Below are 14,346 nucleotides of genomic sequence, written 5' to 3' on the forward strand. Positions count from 1 at the left end.
CTTTTCTCCGCTTGATTTCAACTTACGGAGGGTTGAATGCTGTCATCCTCAACTTACAGCTAGTGAAAATGGGGTAAAGAGGAAGAAATTCAGGCCTAAGCACAGGTCTTCTTGCTGCAGCCTGTCCCACAGGCAGTAGGTGTAGACACTTCCTCTCCATTGGTGCCGCTCGCTTGTAGAAAAGAGAAGGTAGCTTATGTTCAGGTACTTCTCAAGTGCTACTGATTGTCCATCGTGAGATGACTCAAGCTTCTGAACCCCATTTCTCTCATGGCATTGCAAAGGTACCAGCCATTTTTTTTGCTTCTGTGCTCCATTTAAAATTGGAGGGAAACCTCTCTATCTTGTCTCCACTCCCTGATAATCACTGACTTTCTCAGGACAGCTGATTTTAACATTGCTCCATCCTACTGTTCCTTTTCTTGATCTATGAGATGTATCAGTCACAGCTGGATGTATAGGAGAAATGCACCCGTCGACCTCTAAATGCATTGCCTCAGAAAGTAGCATTCAAATTACAAGAAGTCAAGTTTTAACTATTTTGTTTACCACTTAAATGCAGATTTTATTTTAACTCACTTTGCGAGGCTTTTGGTGTGAACTTAAACAAACATGAAAATCATGTTCTTTAACAGTATGTTAAAAGTGCTTATATGTTAAAAGTGCTCACCACAAAGCAGACGTTTCTTTGTTGGGCAACCAGCACAGCTTTTTCATGTTGTCTGTGTGTCCTCACCCGCCCCAACCTATTTAGGTCAATACAAGCAACTTCAGAGGAAGTCACTGCCTGGTTATAAGTCTACAGCTTTGGACTGCAGAGGACAGACTGTGCGAGGAGAACAAGAGCGCTTCTGGACCGTCAACAAGCAGCCGGTCGCTTTTGAATATCACACAGGGTACCCGCCGGATAGTGTTCGGTCCCTTAACTTTGGAAATTGAAGCAGATCCCTGAACTCGGTTCCTTTGCCAAAGGACACGCCGCTTTGTACGGAGACCCGCCTGAGGCGAGGTACCTGACTGCAGCGCTTCACGGCGCACGAGATCCACCTGCGCTTCGTTGCCCACAGCCAACCTGGGAGCTTGGATGCAAACCTTCCCGGAGCGCGAAGGGGTCGTTGAAGAGGACCGGTAGGCCAACATGTTGCCCGTGAGGCACCGCAAGGTAGCTGAGCTGAAGGGAGCGGGACTAGAGCCACGTTAAAGCAGGTGCAGCGGGAGTGGGAGGCTGAGGCCGTGAGTATACCCCCGCAACCCTCTACTGCTGCCTCCCCGCGTCCCCATCCTGCCTGACACTTGTGAGAGGAGCTGGCATTCAATAGGTGCTCTTCAAAATGCGTTGAGGGCTCTGTTTTATTTCTCTGTGACTCATCTTCCAGATTCTCGTTGTACCTGCTCTAGATGAGGAGTTCCCGGGTTGGTCAGTTCCTTTGTTTCTGCCTGCTAAACCCCCTTTTTCCAAGTGGTGTTCAAAGTAGGACTCTTCTTTTAGAGAGCAACTCTCTGTTAACAGACAGTTTTCAGTTAAAGAAGCACGGGCAGGAGCGAAGGAGCCAGATTAACCTCTTAGTGGTTTTTTTAATGAGTTAGGTCTACCTTTGCCCGTTCAGAAAATGTCCAGGCTGTTCAGAGCGGCATTTACCTTCTTGATTTTCAGTAAGACTTTCACTTCTACAGAATTATGGTGCTTTTGAAACATCCACTGTTTTTGTTGCAGTTGTTTAAAAAGTAATTGCGCATAGTGAGGAATCAATCTGATTACGGATACATAATTTCATCTGAGGCAAAAGAATAGTATGAATACAAATTCCAGGTTGAGCACAGCGCTCGCAGCTGGCCCCTGTAACCGTGCATTTCAGTTTCTCTGTATATCCAGCAAGACGACAATGGCCACCTTGCAAAAAAGCTCTTTCAGACACGAGGCAGAAGCATATACTTCAAGGTCTAGCCTTGAAACTTCTGTGGGATAGCAATGCTCGTCTGAAGTGCCGTTTAAAACAGATTGTGTTTCACTACGCGCAAAAATCCCCCATATAGATGCAGCTATATGAGCAAAAAAAAGTGCTTTTGCCAGTATAGCCTATTTTATTTGGGAAATGCTTGCAGAAAAAGATGCTTGTGCTAGTAAAACTTGTATTTGCTGGTTATCAAAGGAGAAGCATTTCTAGTGCAAACTGGGCCTCTTCATATATGAAGCTTTATTCAGTTCAGCCATCAGTACAGTAAAGAAATCCTTCCTCAAAGGGATTAGTAAGGTTACCTAATAGATATTATTAATGGTTTAAGAGCATAAAAGGTGCTTTAGCGATACGTGAGGGGCTAGATCCTTTGCTAGTGTAAATTGTTTATGGTCCCACCGAGGGCATCATGGAAACAGGGAGCGGTGAGGGAGCTGCCTGGTGCCATCGCTGCCTGCTCCGTTTCTAGAGCTCCCCACCGACTCAGGAAGGCGCAGAGCTGCACTGACTGGCCTCCCCAAAAGCGTGGCTTCTGCATCTGCCACCTCCTGAGAAAAATGTGCATAAGCAAATATCGAGATTATAGAGGAAGAGTTGCAGCGGTTCAATGCCTCGGAAACATGCCGCTTTACGCTGGCTGAGGATCTCGGTTTATACTGATTTCATTATACTAGTAGCTTTAATAAGCCTCAGATTCCAGTCACGAGACTTGATGTTTCTACAGAAAATACCCTTCCATACTGTACCTTCTCACAGCGGGGCTCCCTGGCTAACCGTGTGCCTGCCCATTAAGCACAAATCCCAGCCATTTCCTTCCCAGTTTTCCCCTGCATTTAATGTATGGAAAAGCATGACCCTGAATCAGATGAATAGCAGCCGGTTTGAGAAGGTGTGTGTGAAAATGTATCCTCACGCAGATGAGCTCAGAACAAATAGAATAGAGGGGAGGAGGGGAGGAGAGCGGAGCGGGGGGAGCGTGAAGCTACCCTTCCCCTGATAGTTCAGCCACTAGGTGTAAGCAACAAGTTTATGCCCAAGGGAAAGAACTGAAAGCTGAGGAGATCTTAAAATTAACAGAGCTTTATGGCTCAATCAATAGGCCCCGCTCCCTGAGCAAGATTAGAAATCAAATGGCACATTTCTTTCTGTTAACCCCATTTGCTCTCCCTGTAGGCTCTTCTGCCTGAAAGCATCTAAGGTTTGATTAAGTTCTTCTCTAGGAGGAAGCCAGAGAAAATCCATTGTGGGAGAGCTGCCTCCAGAATGCTGTGTTGGACACACTTTAAATAACAATAGAGGTTATTAGTTTGTTAGTAATTGCTAGAGAAGATAAGTCTTCCCAATATTTGAATATGCAAAATAGCTTTGGCTAACCGAAAAAGGGGGGGGGGGGAAGCCAAAACATGCCACTGCAGTGAGTAACAGGGATGATTAAAAATCACTGTATGTGAAAAAGAAAACCTTCTACTAGAAAGACTTCCCAGATTTGTTATCCCCACCAAAGACATGGTATTTTCCCTCTTTGGCATTTCATTCTCACTAGGGCAATGAAATAGTTGTTTTCAAAGGGAGAGGAACTGTGTTTGCACCTATTTCTTGTTTGACAGTGACCTCTATGAACCAGTCATCACTGCTCTGCCTGTTGTTTTCTTGTTAGCTCTTTGCTGTCAAATTAATTACTGTGAAGTACTAAGCTTGTTGCATTCACGTGCTCTCATTAGCTCACAGGATGTCAGAGTGATTGGATTTTTAGCATTATTTCTTTTTTTACATTCCAGGCTTTCCATTCAAAACCTGTTACTGGCAGGGAGGAAATACTGTATCTAATTCTGATCTCCCATCAGGGTAGCTCCAGTGATACTGAGGATTTGGTTTACAATGCTGTACACGCAATCAGACTGTGTTTATATTAAAACCAACATGAACAACCAGATCGGGATTGCAATGTGATTTTGAAGCACAGCATTAAGTGTCTCTCCTTTGGCAGCACAGAACAAGAAAGAAAATATTTATGATGAGGGTAGCATTTGTCCCTTCCACTCTTAAATCAGAGTAACGGGCTGATCCTCCCGTTGACCCGCTTTACACTCCTGCGTTGCTTGTATTAGTGACACCTAACAGAGCTCATGTGCGTGCAGTCCAGGCATGCAGGAGAAGTTTTATTCTTCTTCTGAAAACTGACGTGAGCAGAAGGGGCTTCTTTGCCGTCGTGCTTGAGATTTGCGTGTCCTGCCCCTTGGAAACCACCGTTTGGCTCAATGAAGGGCTCGAGAGTTGCTTTCTTTCTTGAAGTTAGATATTTTTTTTTTTTTCTTTTTCCTCCGTTAAAAAAAGAAAAAAGAAAATACAATTAGAACAGCCGGCAGCCCCGTTGCCCGGGCCGGCTGCGGGAGCCTCCTTTGCCCGCTCAGAGCCCGGGCTGCGGCGGCGCACATCTCCCGCTTCCCAGCCCCAGCCCCAGCCCCTCCGCCGCTCCCCCCGCTCCGTGCGCCCGAGCCGGGGCGCCCACCCCGGCGCCGGGGCAGCCTCGCCGCGGCCCCCGGCCCTGAACTCAGCGCTGGGCTTCGGCCGCTCTGGCCCCGCCGGGCCGCCTCTGCCCCCGCCGCTGCCCCGGTGACCCCGCCCGGCCCCGCCGCCCGCTTCCCCGCGCGGCCCAGAGGGGGCGCCCTCTGCCCAGCCTTCCCCCCGCGGCGGCGGCGGCGGCGGCGGCGGCGGCGCGCAGGGCCGCGGGGCAGCGCGGGGCGGCCGCGGTCTTGCCGGCCGGCCCGGGGCCGGGCACCGCGCAGGTGAGCCGAGCCGAGCCGCTGTCGCTGCCCCGCCGTGGGTGCCCGCCCGGCGGGAGAGGCGGGGAGGGGGGGGGGGGGGGCGTGATATAACGCCCCGGTGCCGCGGCGGTTGCCCCGGCCGCTAGCCCCCGGGCTCGGCTGTTGGGGAGAGCGGGGTGGAAACCTCTCCTGACCCTTGCGGGGGGCGGGGGGCCCCGACAACCCCCACTCCCCCCTGCCCCAAAGCCGGGGGCTGCCCCGCGGAGGAAAACCCGTTCCCGGGGCATGGGCAGGGCCGGCACTCCTGCCGGCTGCCCGGAGCGCGGCGTTCCCGTTATCTCCCCTCCCGGCTCCCCTCGGCCGCCGCCCCGAGCCATCACCACCACCACCACCACCACCACCACCAACCCCCCCGCGCTGCCTCCGCCAGGCTCCGCGCCCGCGTCCCCTCCTGCCCCACGGAAAACACACACAATCCCCGGCACCCGCCCCGATTACCCGGCCCATTCAAACAAACAAACAAACAAAAACCCGCCCCGTCGCAAAGCCAACCCGACGGTAAACTTTCTAATGACTTCTTCTTTCAAGTGCTTAAAAGGCAAGGAACACCGGGAGGGGAGGGGAGGGGGGGGGGGGGGGCGGGGAGGGCATCCATCTCCCGGCCGGGGTGGGAGGGGGGGCCGGAGCTCCTGCCGCTCGGGGTCCGTCCGTCCGTCCGTCCGTCCGTCCGGGGGACGGGACGGGGACGCGGGTCGGTGTGCGGTGGGTGTGTTTGCAGGAACCGGGAGGGAGGGAGGGAGGGAGGGGACGGGGGGGAGTTAAAGAAACAGCATAGTTAATATTTCCACATCAGGAAGTTACTGTAATAGCCCAGGGGGCAAAAGACTTAACTTAATCTCCTAAATAGTGAGGAACCCATGGCGTCTCTGTTATAGGTTGGAGTTCCCACGTGGTTTTAACTCCTGTATAAAAGTTTCAGTAGAAAGTGCCACAATGTCGTGATTTTGCAGGGGGGGAATATTAGCAGGAGGAGATCAGAGGAAGATAAGCGAGGAGCGAGCCGCTTCCCCGAGACCTTCCACTGCGGATCCGAGAGGGAACATCAGACGCGTTAAAAAACAAAACAAAACAAACAAAAAACCAACCAAAAAAAAAAACCAACCCCAACCAAAAAAACAAAACACAGCATTCAAGCCAGCACAAGGCGAGCGAAAGATCAAAAAGACGCGGAGCGCGAGAGAGAGAGAGGGAGGGAGACAGATTAACTGGAGCAGCAGCAGCAGCAGCAGCAGCAGCAACAACAACAACAACAAAAATCACACTTAAAATAATAATAACAATCATAATAATAAATCCCAAACCACCAACAAGGGAGATATTGTTTAAAAAGAGCGAGCGAGGGAGCGAGCTGAAGAGCTGGTCTGACCGAGTGGATCCGTGCAGCTTCTCCTGGGATCGCCGGGATCGAGCCGATTCCCCGCTCCGCGGCCGCGCAGCGTGTGCGCTACCGCTGCCCGCGGCGGGGGCCGCGCCGGGCGCCGCCGCAGCATCCTCGCCGGACTCCGGACCCTCCGCGCTGCCTTGAAAATAAAAGCATCTCGCTAATAATAAGCGGGGCGGTGGGGGGAGAAGACTCGCAACTGTGGAGCTGCCAGCCGCGCACCCCCTCCCCGCCGCCCCCGGCCCCTCCCCAGCTATGCTCCGGGTCAACTTTGATGGCACGTTGAGAAGCAGCGGGCGCTGAACGGGGACAACCGAGCGGCGCGGCGCGGAGCCGACCTGCTCAAGAGACCTGCACCCACGGCCTGTGGATTGTTGTCTTGCGGGGGCGGAGTGGGCGGGGGGGTACAAGTGGCATTTCTCCCCCCCCCCCCCCCCCTTCCAGGCTATAAATTGGATTGTATATAAATCTGCTCCGTTTATCTCCCTGACACCCCTCAATGACGCTGGACTAAAGAGCTCCTCTCCGCGGCCCGCCCGGACCTGCCGAAGCGAGCGATGGACCAGGAGCGGCTGCGCCCGGGGATGCCCCTCTGAAGCGGCGCGGGGCACCGGGGCAGCGCGGCGCCGCCTCCCCCCCCCCCCCCCCCCCTTTGCTCCCCGGCTCCCCTCGCACCTCCGGCTCGCTCCCCGCTCCCCCTCCCTCCTCCCCGGGCTCCGCAGCCACCCCCTCACCTGCTGCCGTCCCCCTCCCCCGTGGAGCCGGGCTCTCCGTGCACGCCAAGCCTGCTGCCCCCCCCCCCCCCCCTCCCTCCCCAACTTCGCCCTCGGTGCCTGCGTGTGCAGCCTCCCCCCCCCCCCCCTCCGCCTCCCCGGCGGCACACGCCGCTTCCCCGGGCGCCCCCTCCCTCCGCCGCGGCTCCCCCCCTGCGCGGAGCGGTTGCGGCCCCCCAGCTTGGCTGCCACCGCCCCCTCCGCGCCGCGGAGCGCACGGAGCGGCGCTGCCTGCAGACGGGCTCCCTGCGGCGCTTCGGGGCGGCCCCCAGCTCGGCCCCCCGCTCCTCCGCCATGGACGGGGCGGCTCGCCGGGGGGTGCTGGCCGCGCTGCTGGCCTGCGGGCTGCTCCTGCTGGGCGCCGCGGCCACCCCGACCCCGCCGGCCCCCGCCGGCGGCTCCCCGCAGGACACATGCACCTCCTGCGGCTTCCGGCGGCCCGAGGAGCCGGGCAAGGTGGACGGGGATTTCCTGGAGGCGGTGAAGAGGCACATCCTGAGCCGGCTGCAGATGCGGGACCGGCCCAACATCACGCACGCCGTGCCCAAGGCGGCCATGGTCACGGCGCTGCGCAAGCTGCACGCCGGCAAGGTGCGGGAGGACGGCCGCGTGGAGATCCCCAGCCTGGACGGGCAGGCGAGCGCCGGGCCCCCGGCCCACGACCCCGTCTCCGAGATCATCAGCTTCGCCGAGACAGGTGGGCGCCGCCCGGCCCCGGCCCCCCCCCCCCCCCCCCCCGCCGCCCCCGCCGCCCCCGCCGCCCGCTCTCCCCTGCCCGGCCGCTCTCCCCGCCTGTCCTGCCTCACCCCCCGTCGGCCCCCCCTGCCCGCGCCCTGTCAGTCCTCTCCCGCTCGCCCTGCCTGCCCTCCTGTCCACCTCCTCTGTGTCCCCCGGCCCCCCCCCCCCCCCCCCCCCGGCTGACCCCTGGCGGTTCCCCCGACCTGCCGCCGGGCCCCCGGTGCGCCCTGCCCGTCCCCCTGCCCGCCGCAGGCTACCTGCCTCACCCGCGTCGTCCCCGTTCCCCGTCCCCGTCCCCGTCCCCCCCCGCCTCGCCCCGCACCGTCTGGCCCCGGCCCTGCCCGCTCCTCCCCGTCCTCCCTGCCTGTGCCCCCCCGTGCCCGGGATTCTCCGCGGGCTGCGCCCCGCAACTGCCCTCGCTGCGTCCCTCCATCCTCATCCCTCCGCAGCCTCCGTGCCCCCGGCTTCCCTCCGGTGGTCCTTCCAGCCGCACCGTGGCTCGCCTCCGTCCCCGTGCGTCCCACCGTCCCTCCTCCGCCTGTCCCACTCCATCTCTCGCATCCCTCGCCTCGCCTGGCTGCCCCGCACGTTCATCTGGTTCACTGCGTGCATCTGTCTTGCGAGGCTTGCCTTCGCCCGTCCTCCCTTTCCGCTCGTTTCCCGTTTATTTAGCTTTCGTTCGTGGTGTTGGCCTTGTCTGTTTGTCCACTGCGTGCAGCCTCCTACCAAGCGTGTGCCTCTCCTCTCTGCCTGCCAGTCCGGTTACTAACTGTGCCATCCGTCCCCACGGTACCGGCCATCTCCCTCCTGTCCGGCCATTGCCGTTATGTGTCACCGAATCCCTTCAGCGCAGCTTTCCAGCAGTTTATCCAGGCAACCGCTGTGCCTGTGAACTTTGCACATCTGGCTCTAACACCATCACGCTGCAAATTAGCTCTCTCCTGTCTATCTGCCCATCTCTCCTTTCCTTCATCGCGCTATCGCTCAGTTCATTTTCCTCTCTCTCTATCTTCCTGTGGCATCTACATATCATTTGTCCACAAAATAAATCTCTTTCTATCCTGTATGCTGCCCACTCATCTCCTTTATCTACCCTCCCACTTACCAAAGGCATATACATTTACAGTATCTATGGGATCTGTTGCATTATACATATGCTTGTTATATTCACATACAAAATTTATGGGCGCACACAATCTCACACAACACAAGCGATGTGGATCGGTGCAGCAACACCGTACTGTTCTTTTCCTGTCACTGTCACCACAGTTTATAAAGAAGTTGTGTATTTACTAACATGTGAAAGGCTTTCTTGGCGTACGTTTGGGGGTTTGTTATTTTTTTAACAGGCTGTTGTTGGGAGATCTGGGGTGGGCTCGTACTTCCATTTGGTATTCGATCGATCGCTGGCTTTTGTAACACTTCCAAAATCGACTTTATGTAAAGCACAGACAAACACAGTGAAAATTTTTGTCGCTGAAATATTACAAGGTACCTAAGGGGCCCCGGAGGCACATTTGGAAAGGCATCTAGGGTGACAAATTAAGACACTGACTACGCAAAAAATCCCATTCAGGGATTGACAAAAATAATAAAGATGCTGAGGAAAAGAAGAGGAAAAACAAAAAATAAATCTACATTTGGCTCTGTACAGAAAGAAGCGAAACAGATAAGGGCAGATGAGAAAATGCCTTTCCAGCAATAATCTTAAAGAGCGATCGGGAGGCTTTGATTCAAGGACCAGAATTACAGTCTCCGCCATAAAGGCCAGCTTGCACATTTATCACCTACGCCAAATTTAGTTAGGACTTACAGTACAAAATTGCAGGAGGGCCAATGGTATTTCTGAAACATTTCATGCAGCAGGCTCTTTTGTTTACAAATAAGGGGTTATGTCAGACATTTGGTGACATTCGGTTTTCCGTGACAATTTTGCTCCTTTAATTCTGGCGTTATTGAAAAGCGTATTGAGAACAGTCAGGAACGGCGTTACAGCGAGAGCAACCGCTTCATTGCCTCGCCTTGAATGGCAGTCTGTCGTTTCGGGGGGAAAAGGCAGAGATCGAAACAATTAATAATAGCAGATATTCTACCAGACTAAGTGGGGGGTTAGCTTGATCTGTTGGACAAGCAGGCGCATTACTGAAATATTTTCCCCTCCGTCTGGTGAATCCTCTCTGTTAAACCACGATGAGAACACGTGAAAATCGAAACAAAATCCCTGGTTCGGCATTGGCGTTTCAGTGGTTAGTGAAAGGGCTCTCCCCGTGAGAATTGGCAGGTAGCTGAAAGTTAAAACTATTCTTAAACCGACGAGATAGCGGAGTCCGAGCGCTGGTCTGTTTTCAAGGTGCTGCTGTAGCATCTTTAAAGCTGGCTGGCTGGGAAAACCCCATATTCTGGAGAGCTCCTACTGGTGTCTCTGGATCTGACACATCCGACTACAGGCCGATGATGATGAACGTTGCTGTGGGAAGTCCCTTTTTTCAATTCATTTTGATTGCAAACTGGGGATATCTGATTCAGTGTGTGCCTGCCGGCCGGCACAGCCCTGTCACCGCTCCCTCGATCTGCGGTGCTCTAGCGTTGTCCCTGAATCCCGAATGGCACACAAGCTAACGTTTCCTTTTTAACTTAATCTTGCTGATCTCTCCTTATCTTGCAGACGATCTGGCCTCATCTAGAGTCCGCCTCTATTTCTTCATCTCGAATGAAGGGAACCAGAACTTGTTTGTCGTTCAAGCCAGCCTGTGGCTTTACTTGAAGCTGCTTCCATATGTCTTAGAGAAAGGCAGCAGGCGAAAAGTAAGAGTCAAAGTCTATTTCCAAGACCCGGACACTAGCAACAAGTGGAATGTGGTTGAAAAGAAAGTCGATCTCAAAAGAAGTGGTTGGCACACTTTTCCCATGACAGAGGCGATCCAGGCTCTGTTTGAGAGAGGAGAAAGGAGACTGAACTTGGATGTTCAATGTGAGGGCTGTGAAGAGTATTCAGTGCTGCCAATTTATGTGGACCCCGGGGAGGAATCCCACCGGCCTTTTTTAGTGGTGCAAGCCCGCCTCGCCGATAACAAACACAGGATCCGGAAAAGAGGCCTGGAGTGCGATGGCAGGACCAATCTATGTTGCAGGCAACAGTTTTACATTGACTTTAGACTCATTGGGTGGAATGACTGGATCATAGCACCATCAGGTTACTATGGGAATTACTGTGAAGGGAGCTGCCCGGCCTACTTGGCCGGCGTCCCGGGGTCGGCTTCCTCCTTTCACACCGCCGTCGTGAATCAGTACCGAATGCGGGGGCTGAACCCGGGCACCGTGAACTCCTGTTGCATTCCAACCAAACTTAGCACAATGTCAATGCTGTACTTTGATGATGAATACAACATTGTGAAAAGGGACGTTCCCAATATGATTGTGGAAGAATGTGGTTGTGCTTGATTTAAGGTGTGTTTTGGGGGGGGGAGAGAGAGAGAGAGGGAGAGAGAGAGAGAGAGAAACATTCCCGTACGAGATGGTGTTGGAGGAAGTTTCACTGTGTATCCAGGCATCAGTGTTGGAAAGTCACTGTGGAAAAGTTTGACAAAAAAAAAAAAAAAAAAAAAAAAAAAAGAAGAAAAAAAAAAATCATTTCACTTTGGTGTCAGGACAGTGGCAGTTTGTGGATCTTGGACACTTATATATTCTACCACTTATAAGTTAATGCTCTGAAATATCTTAAAGACACACACACACACACGAACACACACACGGAACGTGGGCACGCACGCAAACACGCGCTCATACACACACACACAGACACCCACACACGAGGCAGCTCGGAAAAGGGACATGAGCACAGAAAGTCAGTGACCAGTGACGATGGACCTAAATGCCTGCCAGTACGAGTGAATGGCTGAGCAGCTGTTTCCCCGCCTGCCGGTGAAGCCAGACCGAAATGAGCTCCCTTTGCTCAGGCAAAAGCACAGACTGCGAGAACACGACGTATTCTTGCACGCAGGTGTCAAAATGACCAAACTTAGAAAATTAAAAAAAAAAAAAAAAAAAGAAAGAAAAAAAAGAGAAAAAAAAGTCGACCGTCACCTCTTAGGTCTAACGGGAAGCTGCAGGACACCTGCCTTGCGAGGTGATCACTTCCTCTTAATTTAAATTTACCTAAATGTAAACATCTTCCTACAGCACTTCCAGTAAGGAATCGTGTGATACCACCAGAGGGAGAGAGAAAAGGGGACGGATGCATAGGCAACTACTGTATTTCTAACATCTGACCGTTGCGAAGTCACAAGCTGGGCTGGCGTGATCCGATGCTTTAACTGCCCACTAGCAACCCGTGGATGGCTACACCCGCCACGTCTTGGGAAAGGGGATCCGATACCGTACCTGGACTGTGTTGACCGTTGGCATCTCTCACTGTTTGGAGAACGAAAAGTCAGAGTCGCAGTCGGTGTTCTTCAACGGGGGACTCGGCAACTACACGTCACGTGGGGGATGAGAGAACAAGCAACTGCCACCACGGCTAAACCAATGAACCCGAAAGAGGAGTGACAGAAACAGAGTGGAGACGTTCTGAAAAATGCAGTGCGTTTAATAACAGGCGAGGAACATTTTAACAAGTCTTGGAAAGGAGGAGAGTGCTTTCAATTTCCTTACCAGGAGGTGTCGAGGATGGCCATAAAGATCAGAAAATAACGATACAGCATAGCACTTGCAAACTGCTTGAATGCACGTATAATAGCACTTGCAAATTTCAATGCCTTGAAAAGTGGTACTTGATAGTGCACTTATCTTTGCTCACTATCTAGGTAAACAGGTGCCGCATGAGCTATGCAATTTAAAGTGTTGACCCATACTAGACAAAACTGGACTTATGATATGACTTTTTTATATTTTTTTATACTTGAAATTAAATCTTTTGCTTCTTTTTTAAAGCGAATGATTGCTTTTAATGTTTGCACTGATTTAGTTGCATGATTAGTCAAAAAACTGCCATTTGAAAAAAATGTTATTTTTATAGCAGCAAAAAATGAATACAGTTAAATGTATTATACATAAATTTTGGAACCAAAGAGGCCAACATATTAGTTATAATTTTTATGAGATGGCAAAGCCATCATATATCATGTAGTCATACTGAGCAATCCCTCACGAGGCCTACCAATTGTTTCAGGGTACAAAATGGATTCTGTTTGTTCTATTCAGTGTCTTTTCTATACCATACGCACATGGAACATAGAGTGAAAAAAAAAAAAAAAAAAAGACTATTGTAGAGTACATTACAAGATGTGCATCCTTTAAATCCAATTTTTATGTTTATTTAATAAAGTTCCTTTTAGGTTCTGTTCCATAATAATTTAAACCAAACAATTTTCACTTAGATTTGCTGTTGAAGTATTTTACATTTGTGTACAGTTTAAATAAATAAAAAAGATTAAAAACTGGATGTGCTTTTTTTTTTCAGTGAGTAACATCTGGAGAAACTTGCTTACTTTCAGGACTGAATGCGGCTGCAGACAGTGAACTGTCGCATTAGACCGTAGTTGTATTAGTCATTGCAGAAAGCCTTGTCTGAGAGCTCAGCTGCGATCCTAAAAATGTTACACTCTAGTTTTATTGCTGTCTATACATGTAAGCATCTGCTTCTTTCTATCTGCATCAGTGCAGGGTCTCTGGGTGCGGGAACGGTGCTGTTCCGCATGCTTGCAGGTCATTTACAGCAAGTTCCTGGTTCACCTGCTATGTAAGAATGTAACTTCTTGTCTAGGTCACTCCCTGATTCGTTACAAGAAGTAAAAAAATAATGTGGCAAGCACTTCCAGGAAAAAGAGGTCAATGCTCAGTTTGATGAACTTTTTTTTTTTGTTTTTTTTTAAATTAGCTGGCACCGAGGAGAGGGGTTTTTTTTGAGTAAAATGCGTTCCCCCCTACTAACAAAACACCCAAATGTTGACAAATACTCAAAGAAATTCTCGTCAGCTGTGCATATATCCAGATACTGATTTCATTGATCTTCACGGATAAATTCTTCCTCCTGGAGACCTGAGCAAATGCCAGCTGAAGCTGACAGAAAGGCATCTGTTGATTTAGCAAACGTTAGATCTGACCCCGAGACCTGGAAAGTGTTGAAGAAGCAAGTTCATGCAACTAATGATGGGTTCTAGTTACAATTCACATTCAAGCGTAGCTCTGCCCACCCCTCCCCAAAGCCAGACGCTTGGGTTAAACGGCTTTGTTTCGGGAGACCTCTCGGAGCAATTTGCTGTGGCTGTGTCAACAACCTGTTGCACAGAACTTTGTCCCCCAGACCAAATTTTTTGAATATTTCATAGCTTTCTCACCACCTCAAACTGCGCGTTTATTGTCAAAGCCACCGTTTGCTCTTCCTGCTCCATCTCTTAGCAGCCTTCTTCTCCCCTGTCCTTCTTTCCTGCGTCAACCGTGCTGCTGCTGAGTTCCGTAAATTCCCCTCGAAATCAGTGGCAAATACACGTCCCTGCAGCCCGAAGGCACATTTGACCTAATATGACACCGTCATTATGAATAAGACTAGGCTGCGCTTTTAAAAATGGCATATATTAAGAAATCTTGCCCATTGAAATGCAAGGCCCTGGAGGCTGGGTCCGGTTAGGTTTCGTTCTTAATTGAAAGTGTTTGGTTTCTGGGGTCGAAGCCAAGCC

General features: G+C 51.8%; 1 protein-coding gene across 1 annotated transcript; it reads left to right on the forward strand.

Annotated features, from left to right (window-relative positions):
- Positions 1–7,056: 7,056 nt before the first annotated feature.
- INHBB (inhibin subunit beta B) lies at positions 7,057–12,969 on the forward strand. Its single transcript, XM_049804459.1, has 2 exons — positions 7,057–7,631; positions 10,338–12,969. The coding sequence occupies exons 1-2, from the start codon at positions 7,229–7,231 to the stop codon at positions 11,111–11,113; spliced, it is 1,179 nt and encodes a 392-aa protein (XP_049660416.1). The 5' UTR covers positions 7,057–7,228; the 3' UTR covers positions 11,114–12,969.
- The last annotated feature ends 1,377 nt before the right edge of the window (positions 12,970–14,346 follow it).

This window comes from Accipiter gentilis, chromosome 1, assembly GCF_929443795.1.
Source record: "Accipiter gentilis chromosome 1, bAccGen1.1, whole genome shotgun sequence".
In the NCBI taxonomy this organism is placed as follows: domain Eukaryota; kingdom Metazoa; phylum Chordata; class Aves; order Accipitriformes; family Accipitridae; genus Astur; species Astur gentilis.

Coding starts and splice junctions, on each gene's coding strand:
- INHBB (XM_049804459.1), top strand. CDS start 7,229: ATGGACGGGGCGGCTCGCCGGGGGGTGCTGGCCGCGCTGCTGGCCTGC. Junction 7,632..10,337: donor CATCAGCTTCGCCGAGACAG/GTGGGCGCCGCC, acceptor CTTATCTTGCAG/ACGATCTGGCCTCATCTAGA.